Source organism: Aricia agestis, chromosome 5 (assembly GCF_905147365.1).
Source record: "Aricia agestis chromosome 5, ilAriAges1.1, whole genome shotgun sequence".
Taxonomy (NCBI): domain Eukaryota; kingdom Metazoa; phylum Arthropoda; class Insecta; order Lepidoptera; family Lycaenidae; genus Aricia; species Aricia agestis.
Genome location: NC_056410.1, coordinates 10548112 through 10566462, shown reverse-complemented (window position 1 = coordinate 10566462; position 18351 = coordinate 10548112). Strand labels below are relative to the sequence as shown.

The 18351-nt window shown below is 35.7% G+C and overlaps 1 protein-coding gene across 8 annotated transcripts in view; it reads right to left on the bottom strand.

Moving 5' to 3' along the window:
- LOC121727379 overlaps positions 1-16402 on the bottom strand; it is an 88932-nt gene extending 72530 nt beyond the window's left edge. For all 8 annotated transcript variants that reach the window (XM_042115174.1, XM_042115175.1, XM_042115177.1 and 5 more), the window contains exon 1: positions 15950-16402. In XM_042115174.1, coding sequence (XP_041971108.1) covers positions 15950-16051 — 102 coding nt within the window. In that variant the 5' untranslated portion in view covers positions 16052-16402. The remainder of the gene's footprint in view (positions 1-15949) is intronic.
- Between the last annotated feature and the right edge of the window lie 1949 nt (positions 16403-18351).

Genomic DNA, 18351 nt, shown 5'->3' with positions numbered 1-18351 from the left:
TATAACAGAATGTCTAGTTATAAGGTAAGTCTTTGTTTTAACTAGGAACTCTTCAAATATTTACAATTTATACAGTAGATAATTTTCATTCCGGCCTAACTCGTTTATGATAAGGATTATACATACTCGTTTTTGCCTAAATAATCTTTAATACTGAATACTGGCACATAGGTATGTACACTGTAGTTATAATATTTATGTCTCCTGTGAAGTCTTAATATTATAAGGATTATGAAAATAGGGAACATTAAAACCATAGTTCATAACATTTTAGATTTTAATGATAATATTAACAGCCTGAAGCGAAAGTGAGTTTAATTTTGTAGAAAACACATTATTATATATTATGCAAAGTAGTAAGATGCAAATATTATATTTTTAATAAAATAATATATTAAAATTTTCTTGGTCACGTTCACAGTAATGCTCGACAAAAGGCAACTGAATAATTTCACCCAATGTTTTACGTGTGCGTGTCAAAAAAAGATGCACTAAAAAGTTGTGACGGAATCATGAGAAATGCTCAAAAGTTTTCAGGTTAAGGGGTCTCACTCTCATGCACATTGGCCAATACGGATAATTATGAATGCCATAATTATTGCTAAGGTATATACCATGCACAATTGATGTCTATCATAAACAATATTATAGAGGTAAATCAACTGACAACAAGAACAAGCAGAGAGGCTGCTGGCTGTATGTTCCTGTTGTCTAGTTGTTTACTAGTGCAAGAAAGTCACTACATGAAGTACATAATAAATAATACCGTGGCCACTGTCAAATTTGCATACAATTACCATAGGAAATTCATTATGGATCTCGTTACATAAACCTGCCACAGCCAGGAGCAATTAATACGCGTGGGTGGTGAACATCGTCAGCACTCTTCGTACTGCTTGCGTAATGGCAGCTTGACTCATGGATCTAGCTTTTATAAAATATATACTAGCTTTTAAAAATACTAGATATACTTACAAGTATTTTTTAGCTTTGGAAAATTATAATTCTCAAAATTTCTAGCTATATGCGTAGAAACTGGAAATATTTCTCACAACCAATTGAATCGGTCCAATTTATGAATTATTGTTTATGTTTTTTCTACCTGATGAAAAAGGTAGCCAGTGTTTAGATGTCAAGAAATTACTCTTCTATTAGTTGTTTCTAAGTTCTCTTAAAATTGTTAGCAAAAAGAAAGCAAACAAATGGATATGACTCATGTCCTTCAAGGTCCTTTTAAAGTCTAACAGGTGGTCAAACCGTTTTAATACACCTGTCTTTTAATTTAAAAGTTTTAAGCAGGGGTTGGTTATAATGGAATTGGTTGCATTCAATTATTCGACGTCCTCTCAGTTATTTTAAAGCCTTTACGATAAAATGACGCGTCGTTTACTATTTCTGAACTTAATTGGCCGATCGCTCGTCCTCATTAATAATAATGGGAATAAAAATAACATTTTAAATTTATAATTATCGAGAATGCACATGATTCCTTTTTAGTGTTTCCAAGCGTTTGACCTAAAAGATTTTCCACTTGCACAACACTGCAAAAAACAAGGAAGCCATATAGCCAACCCTTTCTTGGAAGTTCAATCGAAGTTAGAACAATGCAATGTTGCATTCCGAGTGAAATTCGATGCAATTTTTCTCAAATGACTCGCATGAAAACTGTGATATAACGCTTTTCCTAGTTCTCGTTTCAGAGCAGTTATGATTTGCATACAGCTTATATCTTCCGTATCCGTAAGTCTATAAGAAGATTAGCTCTAATTAAAGTCTGTAAGCTTTAGAGTAAAGAGCTATATATAATGACAGTGAAAAGGTTTTGCTTGCTAGAAAAACAGGATGGGAAAATTATAAGAACGTATTTCCTTACAGGTTGAAAGGATGCAATTATTTTTTTTCAAATTTAGGTATGTTTTTTGTTGTTAAATACTTTTGTCTTTTCATTTGATCCTATAACTTTTTCACAAATCACAACGTACTTTTATAAAATATTTTACTTTTTATGCATCCACTATTACAAAAGATTAACACAACTTTACTACCAATAAACTCAGTATTTTAATGAAACTAATTTATTCATGATACGTTAGCTCATTATAATATCGGACGCTTTGATCATAAAAAATCGCGCAGCTTTGGAATATGTAGAATTTAGTATTTTAATCTAACCACATTTAAAATGTATGTATGAGAAATATTGAACTTTAGGTGGATATTGTAAAAGTTAAGTCTCAGAAGTTTGGACAATGGTTACATTATAACTTATACGTGGGAGAGCCATGCTTCTGCACGAATAGGCCGGCTCGACCGGAGAAATACCACGTTCTCACAGAAAACCGGCGTGAAACAGCGCTTGCGCTGTGTTTCGCCGAGTGAGTGAGTTTACCGGAGGCCCAATCCCCTAACCTATTCCCTTCCCTACCCTCCCCTATTCCCTTCCCTTCCCATCCCTACCCTCCCCTATTACCCTATTCCCTCTTAAAAGGCCGGCAACGCACCTGCAGCTCTTCTGATGCTGCGAGTGTCCATGGGCGACGGAAAAAAATAGCCACATTAATTCCCTCTAAGGCATTTCACACTGAGTTAGAAATTGAAAAAAATTTGCAGCTTACGATGAAAAATGAGCAAGAAAATCTCACTGGAAACTAGGTGATCTTTTATGAAGAAATGTGTTGACATAAGCCTAATAGCGCCGGTAGCTAATCTCTCGCTAGAAACTTGATACGGGTCGGCCTCAGGTCACTCTGTGATTACCACTGTGCCTTCCAGCTGAGAAACTTTCAAGATAATTTTCTTGCTCGTGAAAATAATTACTACATACCTATTCCTTGTTAGTTGTTACGCGGTCATTTTCCACGTATCTACGTCGAAGGTTTTCTGAGAAACATTATGATATACTTGATGTTCTGAGTTTATAAAATGTATGATACAGTTTTGTAGGGCGGTTGTTGTACTTTGAAATAATAATATATATTAATGTATAATATATCAGTGGATGGTTTGTAAATTTTATCCAAAGGTTCCCATAGTACTTGCGACCGTGACAAACCCTTAAACCTCGCTCGGATCAGTAAATTAATTATAATTATTGAAATTGGATTTTTCCTTAATTACCCAACCGGCTTAACGAAAGTTGTATGTTATTAAGCAATTTAGTGTCAGCAGTCGGTATCTTATACTTACATTAAGCAAAACGAGACATTTTCATCCCTCAATTTTAAGATAACTTTACAGAAATCTTCAAAATTTACGGAAATAACTACTTAGAAAATACGCGTCAATTCTATTCGCGCAATACAAAATATTCTGCTAAATTGTAAAATGCCGGGAAAATTGGGCAAATGATGTTGTTTTAGGCCGTCACGAAGTAAGACAGTCGTGATAGGGAACACAATAATGCGTGCGCCCGCGCCGCAATCAAATATTTCCAGCTGCGAATAACGGCAAATATTGCGAAATATTCTAGAGGAAACTAGATGAAAATGCCCTTATTTAGAGTTCAATTTTTTTTCTCATAAAAAGGTTTTTAATTATTACTATAACTCCGAGTCACTGCAGACATAATCAAAATCAGCTGTAAAACAAAGCTTTTGAGCTTTGGACTCTACATCAGTATCGTATTTAATCTGTAGTCAATAGTTGTATTATTTTAATTGTAATTGTTGGAGATTTATCGTGGTTGCCTTTTTAATACTGTCTATCTACACTTTTAAGCTTAAAAACTTTTTCTGATTAAAAAATTCTAGAAGAAACTTACAGGCACTGGGACAAGAACGAAGAAATTTTCTGATGAGTATGTAACCGTCTTACCTGTGCAGCTCATATGAGTTTAGATTCAGGGTCAGTCGTGAGTCAGGGTCGTAAAATTTGCCAAGTGAGTCACTATATCGCACATTTTCCGGTCCAAATTGCTGCTCTACCTGGTGCAAGATCGAGTTTTATATGCAAATACAACCTATTATTTACGTTTATTTTAGATTATCTACGTATTTTATTATAAAGTGATGTTATAATAAATATGTAAATACGCAGATTCCGCGATTTTGTGCGCACAAAATCTCGCTAGGACAGTTTTTCGCAAAAGTGGCCGTCCTACAACTGAGTCCTATACAAATCTCAAAAGTCCAACATGAATCCCATGTTATTCCCGCGTTAACAATTACAGTAGTTTCTAACTAGTTTGGTTGTAACTTGTAAGTAACCCCAGGTTAATAAGATCATTATTTCTCAACGTGTCTCATTACATACGAGAGGTCCGTGTAAAAGTATACACGTTTTGTTTTGCAAGCCGCGATCGAGTGGGAATGTAAACCAATCCGCCGCAAGTTGGAAAGTTGAGTCGTATGTGGAATTATCCTTTTCCTAGGCTGATAATAATATAAAATTCGTCTATAAAGATAGAGCTACATAGTCGTAGCTACAGCTGCACATAACATCATTATCATCTAGTGCCATCTTTATAATTAAATGTCGAAGTTTGGCGGTCAGCAGATTGAATTTCTTCCGGACTTATGCTAACTTCTTTAATTTAGCTTAGGGTAGATACAGCATCTAGTTCATTCTTCGATATCATCGATTCATCCACAGATAAAATACTTAATCAAAACAAGAAGCAACAAATTAAATAAAGTAAAGCGCGTATTAATAAAAAGATTTGACAACTCAGAAAATCTAAAAATAACACACAGGACCATGGTCTAACAACCCCGAATTTTTGTTTGTAGTATTATAATACGTTTTTTGCCTCGACATACCATGGATTTAATAAATTATTTATACGTCTATGACATATGCCATAGACGTATAAATATAAAAAAATGCAAGAGTAAAACTTATTAACTCACGTTTAGGACAACCAAAGTTATCTTCAATTTCCGAAATGCGTTCCAGTAATGCCAGAATTTCCGAGCATTTAAACAGCATTTAACTTTCCATTTAATAACATTTCGTGCGAGCTTTTTATAATGCAATCTCGATGCGGGCATCGGGCAACGGGCAGCGGGCAAGAAACTCATCACCAGAAGTTACGTCGATTCTACCAATTTAATGCAGCGTCTATACAGCTTCGTTCCGTGTGTTCGGTGCTGTACGTTTCCTAGTGAACAGGAAATTTGTAAAGTATCATCTCATATAATCTTACAGGGATTTTGAGACAATTTCTTCGTCTTTTCATTAGCATCATGAGGGCGAAAGAGTCTCAAGTTCTCAACTCTCCATTTCGTATAAAATCGCATATTTATAAAGTTATAATTTACAAGGCGGTGGTATATAAGTAATTACAAAAGTTACCGTATGCCAAAAGACCCTTGTTGGTCTATAATACATCATACGAAAATTTTGCGTTGGTTGGGCATTAGAAAACAATTTTCACTTTCATAAAAAACGGGCTGCATCGAACAAGGAACAAAGCTGCATAAGATAGTAGAATCAGTGTATCAGGTATTCCGTTGAACTGATCCAACGTAATGACCTTTCGTAATGCCTTAACGATCATTTACATAACATGTATCACATATGATGTGCAAGTGTAATGTTAAGTAGTTTTAAATTAAAGTTTTTATACTTAATTTGTTCTGAGCTGAAATATACACACATTATGAGTGGGTTAGCATCTTCTAGAATAGCGCTTGCTCTTTTTTTAGATAGAAATTCGTATCTACTCTTTGTAAAAAGTAAGGATTAGGATGACACGAAAATGAGAGGCAAGTGAAGCTATTACGATTAGAGTTATACCTACTCTACTTCACACTACTGGACAATGCGTTTATAAAGCTATGCTTATAGGCTATTACAAATATTAATTCAGAAAAAGTGTAATTTGTAAACTGTGGAAGGCTTTTTTTAACAAAATGAAAATATGGTTTACGTATTGGCGGATTGAGGACATTGGCCTTTTTTTTTTTGGGTCGGAAAATGCCATTATGCATGCAGTGCTGGGGAGGACAACCGGGGTACCGGGGGAGTGGGACTCGCTGCGGCCGATGAGATGGTAAATGGCCGCAGCTCTACCCACGAAAACCCGACCGTGTTCCTTTCTGCGCCGCTACTGATAGATGAGGACATTGGCCTGGGGTATATCTGACTCGCCAACAAGGTCTACCCACTAAAACTGTGGTGGTGGTGCTCTACTCTCCGCTTAAGGCAGAGTTGCGGGTATAAAGAACCTACCGCAACTAAAGGTTAGTAGTTTATAATCTTTAAGCGTACTTTTGATATTGTTACTTTCCATGGCCTATCTTAATAGGCTATGCGCTTCCTGGTACATTTAAATATATTTCATGATACAAATCGTTACGTAAAAGGTTATCTTCATTGCTGTGCTCACGATAAGTTCACGAAATGTCACTTTCTCCATAAAAACATGGCACTGCACCCGTACCTACACGCTGGTTACATAATGAACCATAATATTGCACATCCTACAATAAATCTTACTTATGTGGTTACACAATTTTCATATGAGCATGCTGGCTTGCTTACGAGCCCGCCCAGTGAGTCGTGGTAGTTAATTGCTAGAGGTAAAAATGCATAAAGACATGGACATAAGTCATCGCTTCGCTAGCGAATACTAATGTCAAATCCATACATTTTGTAGCGCTAGCGTTAGCGTTAGCGTTTTGCCACTTGTCTACGGGGGCTGTTAACATTCTGAAGTTATAAATTTGTTAATCATGGACTTATGCCTCAGTAAATATTCCGTAACACCTAATATACTGTTATTATGAATCAAGGACTTTATGCCCCATTATATTTTGTTTCTTGCCGTTATATTACTTTTCAGATGCAATAAGCATCGAAATACGTCCAAAAATTTTAATTTACATTTTCCTACAATCGCTAAAATTATAAATGTCAATTATATGCAGATATTTCCGGGGAAAGGACATAGGATAGTTTCATCCCGGAAAATGTATGCCCCCGGGTCATGAAATTTTTTCCCAACGAAATTGCAGCCAACATAAAACAACAACGCAAGAAAAACGTAATACTTCTTTAATTGAATTGCCAAAGACTAGAGGTGTGGATAGAGCAGATAGAGCACATGTCACTTGCGACATTCTTTAGTGGACGATTAGAGGAGGCACCCGGACGGAAACAGCCGCGATGGTGAAAACAACTGCATAACACCATTGAACTCATACATTATGTATGAACGCGATTTCCATACTAGATAGTATTTGTGTTTTAGAACTACATGTGTTGTTGTGTCATAATTCATACGTAATTTCTAATTAAGCAACATCTAAAGTCCCGCATTTTGGTAATTTTACTACTACGTAGCCAAAAAAATACTGCTAACAGATAGGCTTTTAATAAAGCTAAGCCTAAATAAAATGCCGGTTAAACTTAATCGTTCCCTAAATACAGTATTATAACATCCTTTATAATCGTTTCATAATAAAAGAAGGTCTATAAAATGATTAAAATTGTTGCGGATTGGCACAAAAGAAACGACGTGTCTGAATGTAATATTGGTTTTGAACTTGAAATAAATAAGAATAATTATTATATTATGTTGTGTTTATTCTCAACATAAAGATCTAATAATTGAAAAGCCTAAAAGCTGTAAGTCCTATCTGCATCCATTTCTGTTTGTTTAAACTTGATTAATAATTGCTTTCTATACTATATTATTATATAATTAATATTGTATTAGCTAAGCTCTATGTTCAGGGTATTATGAAAATATATTATTTAAATATTATATTAACAAATATTGTTCATAAAGTAATATGTACTTAATTGAAATTAATTTATTAAAAGCAATTAAAAGCAGCCGCACTTTGTTAACCTGATGGAATGTAGATAAAATTTTTGTTTATTTGGTAAGATGTAATGCAGTGTTAATTTTAGGTTAGTTAAAACTAACTGTTTGTTTCTTCATCTATGTATGTAATAATAGTTTATACCATAAACGAAAAATATGCTAGTATCAGTATGTGCTATATATAGCGGGTATATGCCCGGGCCGCATCTGCGTAGTGCTTCATGCTTAAAACGATCTGCGTGTATCGTCCAATGCATGGTACCTATCGTCTCATAGCATGAAGCTTCGTACGATAGACGCATGTGCGACCGCAGCATTATTTAGTTTGAGGACATTTTAAAACTTTTGTTAATATAATTAAAGACGTAAGTGGTTGAAGTGGGTAACTAACAATTCAAAAATATTTTTTTAGTGGAGGCTTTAGATAAATTAGAACCTAGGTGGACTTTATGTACAGCCAGATATTTATTAAGTAATAAATTTCGGATATTTATTAATAAAAAGTTTTCCGAATTTAATAAAAAAATAAAAATAAATAACAGACTAACAAGATGATGAAGTAGGTAAGTTACAAGGATTGTTCAAAGTTCAAACTATGTGGGAAAAATTAGTAAATGTTCTAAATTCTAATGTTATTATTATTATTTATTATAATGTTACTTATTCCACTAAATGCCTACAATTTTGTTTCTTTTTTTAACCTTGAATCTTAATATTATGTACTATATAAATTAGTGTAGGTGTGCTTTTTAGCTACTTCATCACAATAAGGCTGTAGACGCGACATTCTACAAGGTACTTATAAGAAACTAACCTACACAAAACCGAAATAGGTACACAGATAAGTGTGAAGTGCAAACACAACCTTACTTATCCCAAAGTGATAATTTCTATTCTAATAGGTGGCAGAGGTACGGTTTAGTTAAAGCTGTGTACAGTGTAATGTATGCGGTTAAGCCAGGTCACTGACCCTGTATTGTGCTCCATACAATACCATAACGATATCATCAAACACATTTTTTGACCATATCAGTTTAATTCAGTTGTGAATATACACATCGCAATATGATAATCAAACTTGTATAGACACATTTTAGTCCTTTCGTATTTAAATGACAGTGTTATCGGCAGTTAAAATCACTTACGGCCGTTCCCAATATTTGATCTATCTCTGATTTTGTCCTTATAGAGATAGGAATAGCTACAGATGGGTAATGGAAAAATTTCCGAAAGAAAAGAAAAGAAAAAAGAAAAATTTCCAACATATTTTTCCAATTTTTCAAATAAGGTAAGAGCACTAATGGTAGACTCGGAACTAATAGATGACACTTACGACAAAAATACCACAAAAATAAGAATTAGTCTAATTTTTTCTCAACACTATAAATTTTATAAGCTTCTCAAGCTATCTGTTGACGTGAAAAAATATATTAGGGACGCCTTCGGGAACAAAATTTTAAAATGGGATCAGTTTTCGTAAAAAATGTGACCGCATCAACTCGCGCTCGGCAGTTTCTTAGCAAATAGGTTAAGGAAGGCGAAATTTTGCACGTAAGTTTTGAATACATTTATTTGATTTTTTGTAATTTCTATTGATTTCATTGGATTAATGGTCATGTTGTTTACACTAATTAATGTTTATTTATGATTTTTTTATCCATTTTCCCTAACAATATAAAGGGTGTCTACTATTAGTTCTTGAAAATGTTAAAAAACCTAATAGATGACATGAAACTCATATCATCATTTTGCAATACATACTAAAGTTATTTTGTAGTTTATTCTACTGCAAATATCATCAATTTTCTCTGAAAATATAATTCTATTAACAAGCTAACAAATTAGAACTACTGTACCTGAAAATTGACATATTAGACCTTGTCTGATCTAAAAATCGATTGCTTTAGTTTTTTAGCAGTAAAAAGAAGAAAAAGGAGATCTGAGAAAATAAAGAAGAAAAAAGAAGAGGCAAGAGAAGCATGGAGACTAAAGACTGAAAATAAATTTGCTAGGAAAAAATTTATAAAAATAAAAATATAAAAGGGATAGAATCTGGAGACAACGTGGATAATATTTCTTATACATGTAGATAGTTACTATGATGAAGTAAATGTGTGTGTGATATGGCGCAATAAAATTGCTCGTCTAGTAGATTAGGGGCCGCTAAGATAATAGCGTTAATCACCGGTATTACTACAGTCGCGTTAGATTTTTTCTGAAATTAATAGTAATTATAGAAAGTTTTTTTTGCGCTTGTGTTTAGAAGAGGTCATAAATAGCTCAAATTCAAAAAGTCTACCAAATCCGAAGGGTGGGTTAGCCGCCATAAAACGATAAGATTGTTGCAAAGCTTGTAGAGAATTAAGTCTCTACAAGTTTGATTTCTTATACGGAATACGGAAGTAAAATTTGCAAAAACCGGCCAAGTGCGAGTTGGACCCGCCCATGAAGGGTTCCGTAGCAGCAATAATATTAAAAAGTTTTTGATTTATTTTTATATTTCAGTTTATATAATGAAAGTTTACCATTTATAACGTAAAAAACGAACTACTTGCTAGATCTCGTTCAAACCAATTTTCGTTGGTAGTTTTTATAGTAATGTACATCATATATTTTTTTAATCTACTTTAGAAGTTAGAGGGGGGGGGGGGGGGGGGCGACACACATTTTACCACTTTGCAAGAGTCTCTCTCGCAAACTATTCAGGTTAGAAAAAAATAATACTAACAACCTCAATATGATTTTTAAAGACCTATCCATAGAGACCCCACACGCATAGGTTAGATGAAAAAAATGTTTTTCCATTTTTATATCAAAATCTCAATGCAGTTCACAGACTACATCTACTTACCAAGTTTCAATAGTATAGCACTTATAGTTTTCGGAGAAAAGAGGCTGTGACATACGGACGGACAGACAGACAGACAGACAGACATGACGAATCTATAAGGGTTCCGTTTTTTTGCCATTTGGCTACGGAACCCTAAAAAGAAGTCAAAGTATAATTTCGACTGTATGACCTGTATCTCGATTATTATCAAAAAAAAAAAAAATACAAAATCATTATCATTCAATTTCTTCCAACTTTAATTTTTATGATTTTTTCAGTACATAATCAATATAATACCGTATTTAAGTCCCTTTTTCGCACTAACGCTGGGTTACACCTCCGGGCGCCTTTCGTTCACGTGGTATCCCCAGTTATAGATCTGAGTAGCGCCTTCTTCATTATAATTATAACTCTGGAAGCTCGAAATTTTTTTCACGAGAGTGACTTACAATAAAATAAATATTTAGGGGGATTTTGTTAGCTCGCATACAAAAAGCACTTGCCTATCTTTGCTTTATATTGGTACGGAACCCTTCGTGAGCGAGTCCGACTCACACTTGGGCAGTTTTTTAAATAATAAATAATAATATTAATTATTATTTATTATTATTATTATGAATCTAATCCATGATCACAAATATCCAGTTTTATCCAGTCGCTTTGGTTCCGGACTCCCGATACATTTACCATAGGCGTAGAAAAAATCATAAGGATCAAATTTGTAGGAAATATAATAATAATCCATCATCTACAACTTTGTTTCTTCAATTATTTGCGCTAAATTTGATTTTAATTATTGAGATACAGGCGAAATTATACTTTGACTTGTTTTTGCAGTTATTTCCCTAAATACTGATTTTACAATGAAAATTACAAGGACTAAAATTGTAGAAAATATTTGCGACAGCTTTGGTCCTTACCATTTTCGTAAAAAATAAGGGAGATATTATGGCTAAAAAAGATATTGTTTTTTTAAACAACAAAACACCACCTAAAGTCATTGAAGCCTTTGAATTTCAACTTAATATAAACCATATTTGATATTTCATTTCATTTTTACTATTTACTATTTAATTTAAAGTAATAATTTCAATTTAAAAATATTTTTCCATTATTTTTTCATTTTTTCAGAAAAATAAATTGAAAAATTTCCAAGCTTTGAAATTTTTCGGAAAATTACCCATCACTAGGAATAGCTCACATTAGACATTAGAGGCATATATTTTATGTCAATTCAATGTTAGCTGCGATCGGTTGTATGTCAAACCAGAGATAGATTAAATATTGGGAATGGCCGTTAGGAATAGCTGGGTAAGTCAAGTGAAAACTAAAAGGCACATAATATATAATAAAAATTATGTAGATAAATAAGATATTTAGGTACCTAGTTAATTTTTATTTCGAGAGAAAAGGGGGTCAGGCTAAAGAAAAATTATCTTGGCTATGTAGTACGTTAGTATCGCAATTAGCAAGAGAAGCCTTTTTAAAGGAAGCTTAAACGTAAATTATAAGCGCAGAGTTCCATAAAACCTTTCATTCAAATATCCATTCGAAAATTCAATACCTCATTGTGTAAATTCACACAACAATCGTGTATAGTCAAACCCGCGACATTTTTCTATAGGAGCCTTAGAAGGCCATGTACCAGTATGGTTTGTTCACGATTAAATTACCTCGGAGGCTCTATGAGAGTGAGTCTAATATAATTGTTGGCATAAGGTTCTGTTAGAGGTAAAAAAGTTCTGGGGCTATATTCTCATGCCTCGAAATTCGCTTCGATTCCACTGAGTGACTGACGTCTGCGGTCTGAAACGCTCTCGATTGGGACAGCCTGCGCTCAAAGCGACAGAATATTATGCCTCCTGGCCAGGAGTCCTGGGGCCCGATTTTGAGCCTCGAATGTCACTTCGATCGCGTGCTGACTAATCGCGTGTGAGACAGTATGCGTGCGCGCGAGGAGCTGTTTCACCTGCGCTCAAAGCAAAATTCGAATTATGAGAATATGCCCCCGAAACAACCGTAGATAGGAACTTTCGAAGCGTGACTAGGGATGAATGGAGGCTGTTGTTCGCAGATGGTTACAGCCGATACGGCGCACAATTAACCGCCTATTGATGTATCATAAAAGCCTAGATAAACCATTGTTTTACATAATCCGATAACGATACGATCCCGTTGTTTATGAAATAATTTAAATTGTGTCGGAGTCGCACAAAATATAATTAGTATCTTAGAATAACTGTAAAATGTGTAATTAATTTTGTTGTATTATCTATAGACGACTTGCTTTAAAAAAAGGCTAAAATGACTTAAAGATCTATAATTTAAAAATAAATTTTAGCCCGTGGAGTGTGGACATAGTCGGATCAATTTGTGACACCATCCTGAATCGCTAAAAAAATATTTAGGTACAATTTGGTAGATAAGTAGATATTGTGTCTAAGATCAGAGTAGAGTTCTCTCTTTTATATTTCATATTACGTTTAACCCACAGTCAATCTTAACCTTAACCTACAAGAGGATTATAAAGTCCCTAAGTTGTGGCTCTATATTATTCTTATAATAGAGCTATAGCTACTATAAAGTCTACATTCTACAGTATTACTTAATAAACATTACATACGAATAAAAGGCTAATTTTATGGTCTCCATATAGTTTGACTTGTCACTGTTTTCCTTTTCAAAACTGAAAAGCCTTTGAAAAACAACTTCATTAAGTGGTCTTGAATGAAAACTAATTTGACTCGATAAATCACTATCTTATTATAGAAATTCTTCTGGTCGTCAAAATGTCTGCTGCGATCAATATATTTTATGCAAATTGGTGAAATTGTTCTCATATCGCGAAATATTATGGCATGGGCTGGACGTGAAAGGTCCACATGACAGCATGTCCACTTGTATCGCCTTTTATATTATTCAGTAAAAGTAGTCTAGTCTTAGATTTGGTATAACGGCTTACGTTGTCTTGTTGTTTTGATAATACAATGCAATGAGTTTCTAAAATAGTAACATAGAATATCATTGATGCAATGTCTAGTTGAAATATTATCCAGTTGTGTTGGGTTGGGGTCTGTGCGACTATCATGAATCCTCAAAAAAATCTTAGTGACATATAGCTTTAACCGATTTTAATGGAATTTGATATTGGAATTCTTAGATTCCGAAAAAGAGCATAGTTTTGATTTTGTCACACAAAAACTTACTTTTTACGCCTGATAAACGATTTTCATCGCAACGAACTTGCGAGCAACATCTAGCCAGTGCTGTAAATAGGGCGGTGCCGCCGGTGCCCAGGCTCAGGGCGTAGACTCTGGGGGGCGCAAGACTAGCCATACAAGGCAACTCTTATTTTTTTGAATTGCTTCCAATAAAGTACTTCGCTGCGCCCCAGATATGTTTGCCAATGTAGTAAAAAAATCCACAGACGAACATATAACCTTCTCCTTTTTGGAAGTCGGTTAAAAAACAAAGGTGCAGTTATATAAGCTCGCACAGGGCGCTAGGCTGGAAGAAAGGCTATTTACGGCACAGCATCTAGCTGTTATATTAATTAGTTTTAGATGTAGAGAGTAGAGTCATGAGAATTTATGCTATCTACTCTACCATATCCAGATGGTGGACTGGTGGAGTCTGTTACATAATATCGGTTGACGGTGCAATTCATTAAAAATAGGTACTCCTGCGGCTGTCGTGACAGGTGAAACGAGATGACCTAATCGAACGAACAGGTCCAACCGCCGAATAAGCCGTAAGACTAGATTCTAGATAGGCATAACCGCAGAATACCAATAAAGCTTTAGTGTACAAGACGAAAGTTAAACGTTAAAATAACTAAGCTTCGTGTGGTTCCATACGTAACTTTGGTAGAGTCAGTCTGGCATTTTTCGTTAGGTCCAAACTCCAAAGACGACTTCATTTGAGGACTATAATGTATCATTTGTTGTAGTTTAGGTAAGTGACTATAGTAATTATAAAAGATATTTATAAGGCACGTTTTCATGAAGAGCAACGCGCACATACGAGTATAAACAGATTGAGATGGGTTTAGACTTAATTCCATTTCGTAACAATATCGTAACTTGAAGCCTTGTAAGTTGTTGTGTAAAATAATGAATAACGTTATGCATTAAGTTTTTTTTTTTAATTAAAATATTAAATAAGTACGATAATATTGTAACCGGTTTGATCAAATCCAAATGTTGTTGATAGTGCGGCAACAGCCATGTTATTTAACTGTACACAAGACCGATCATTATTATTTTTCAATCACTTGTATTTCCTCCAGCTATATTATCTATATTAGTATACCACGAAACGTTACTCATGGCCATGACTTACGAGTAAACTGCTTCATTGGGCAATAACTTATGAAAACTAAGTATATTTTTAAGTTTTTTTTTTATGATTTAAGTTACTACTTTTGAGTATTTTTAGAAAACTGATCACGGTTCATAAAATACCATAAATAATATTGACTTCAAAGTTTCGTCATATGACATAATATTGGTCATCCCTGTTCAAATTGGCGCGTGTTTTTATAACGCACCTTTTTTTTAAACGAGCTTTGGCCCACCACCCATTCCCACTACTGTATCTCCTGTGTCGCCAGGATCGACAGCGGTATCCAACTACGAAAACCCTTTGATATGATCTCAGGGAGCCCGAGGGACATGCTAAAACTGTCTTGGGACCCGCAACGAAATTTTATAACGCACCTGAGTCCTGACTGATACAAAACTCTCCGCGTGAAGTGGCTCTCCCCTCTAAATATTTCCTTTTGGATGCAATCGGCATGTTTAGTCCCCCTCATGTGAAATGTGATCACTGATCAGACTATCTTCTACTAATGTATCCTTACTCCATAGTACACGTGTGTGTGTTGATCTCAATTATTATTGGTAGCGAGTTTTTTCTACTTACAGAAATCCTACTATTGGCATTCGTAGCTTTTTCAAACAAAATTACGTGGGAGAGCCATGCTTCGGCACGAATGGGCCGGCTCGACCGGAGAAATACCACGTTCTCACAGAAAACCGGCGTGAAACAGCGCTTGCGCTGTGTTTCGCCGAGTTTACCGGAGGCCCAATCCACCCTACCCTATTCCCTTCCCTACCCTCCCCTATTCCCTTCTCTTCCCTTCGCTACCCTCCCCTATTACCCTATTCCCTCTTAAAAGGCCGGCAACGCACCTGCAGCTCTTCTGATGCTGCGAGTGTCCATGGGCGACGGAAGTTGCTTTCCATCAGGTGACCCGTTTGCTCGTTTGCCCCCCTTTAAAGCGTAGGTGCCAAACTGCCAATAGCAGGATGACTGCCAACGATGGAGTAGTTTGCCACAGCACTCACCCTTCGCGAAATCCCACTGAAGTTACTGGCGAGGCTCTCCGCGTCGTAGTGGCGGGCGAACGCGTACGAGCCGGGATGGTCCCGGGAAACACATTGCCCCATAAGACCAACAAACAACACAATAACAACACAGCACCACAACACAACAACAAGTGTTCCTCCTCCGAAACTCAGCCGCAAATAAAACTACACTAAAAACCTTGCAAATATATAAGAAATTAAATCTTTAGCATTGAATAAATATATTATCTTAAAAAAATTACTGAATATCAGGTACAATTTCAAGGTTTATGTAAAAGAAACTCATACATGTAATAAACTAAACTGTATGATCATAAACATGAATATAATATATTTAATACATAATCTAACGTAAATGTTCTTAGTTCACATATTTCGTATATCGCTATCGTGTAACGGTGATAGCATGACGTAGCGCGTCGCGCGCTCGGCGCTCGGTGTGCGACTGCGCGAGTATCAACAAACCTGCGCGTGCGCCGCTCGCCTTCTGGGGACTCTATTCACACTCCCGAGTCCCGACAAGAGAATGGAGCTAAGCCTACAACGGTAGTCTAGATAACTTTAACAGCTTAATCTCTACAAACAACCATTGTATCATAGATAGAGCAGATAATGTAACTTTTGTAATGATTTAATTTTCACCCAAAAGTCTTATAAAGAGGAGTTTTGGTAGTCTTGACTCTTGTAGTAAATGGATTTAATGAAAAATTATAAGCAATTATTTTTCAAAAAAAATGAAAACCGACTTCCAAGGCAAAAACAATAATAACATCCAGGTTATAATATGAACAAAAAAGTATTAAATATTTTTTTCTTATCTAATAGTGGCTTTTTCCGAATTCGGCTAAACCTCAACTATTTCTGTACTCAATCTTCATCATTTTGAAGTCGGTACCAGATAGCTGAATCTTTAGTTCTCTGATAGAATATTTGAAACTTTTGGAACTGGCACCGACTTCAAAATTATGAAGATTGAGTACAGAAATAGTTGAGGTTAACCGCATTCGGAAAAAGGCACTACTAGATAGGAAAAATTATTTAATACTTTTTAGTTCATATTATAACATGAATGTTATTATCAAAGCGCACGGAGTGCGCGGCCAAGTTTCAGCAGGCCGCGCGCATGCCGTGCACTATTTACACGAACCGTTTCGATGCACTTGTGGCGGTACCCACAATTCGCCTAACATTCCTGCATCGCGCTATCGAAGTTTTCTGAGCGCGTCTGTATATAAACGACAGCTGAAATGTATCACGTGGGCTTCGGCCTGACCGGGCATACCACCTCGCTCGGTCGGAAGATCTTCCTTTGGCCTCCACGCACAATATCCCACCCACTTTTGACCCCCCTGTAGCTCAGTGCCTATTGCGAGTGCAAAGATAAAATGATACCTACGTCATTATGTGCTAGTACTTAAGCAGTATACCAAATTTAATAGATATAGCTTCGGTAGATCCTGAAATATCTCCCTGTGAAAATAGCTAATTTTGGCACTCACTCACTGACCGGTAATCAAAACCTCTAGGCCACTTCCAATAATTGTCCTAGCGTTATGAAATTTGGCACACAGGTCGTGTGTTATATGTAGATTAACAAAAAATTGAAAAATTTAAGAAATCGGTCATGCGTGAGTCGGTTCACCTACAAACCTTAGGGGCCACTTCCAATTTTCCTAACGTAATGAAATTTGACACTCAGGCCGTGTGTTATTTTAATATGTAGATTGTAGATTAATAAAAAATTAAGAAGAAATCGGTCAAGCGCGAGTCGGCTCCTCTACCAACTATAGGTAAAAATTCTTATACGCCAGTGATACAATGAGAATATGATGAGGAGGGTGGGAGGATTGGTTTAATGAATAAAAATATTATAATAAAATAAAAAAAATAAGGGGGGCTTCAATACAAAAAACGTATGGAAGCGGATGCACGTATCGCACACTGTGTCGGGGCGCAGCGAATTTCCGCTTGGCCATACAAATTGTATGGAGGCGGATTTTTGCGATGAGCCCCGGCACGCTGAGCCCCGGCACGGCCCGTCTCAGTGTGCTCACTCCTTAACGGTACGGAACCCTTCATGAGCGAGTCCGACTCGTGTCTTTACGTATTTTATTAGTAAAAAGATACAAATAAATAATCCGCCAAGTGCGAGTCGGACTCGCACACAAAGAGTTCCGTAGCGTTACAGAGCAAAAATAGGCCAACAATTGTGTTTTTTGTATGGGAGCCCCCTTATTTTGTATAGCCGTGTGAATTGTGATTGAATGGCGTTGTTCAGTCAAAGGGCTAGCTGTTTGATTAAACGGCTATTTAGATCAGTCGGCTGCGACAGATACATGATCTTAGATATTACGAGGATTCGGTTTTTCATCGTTTTCCGC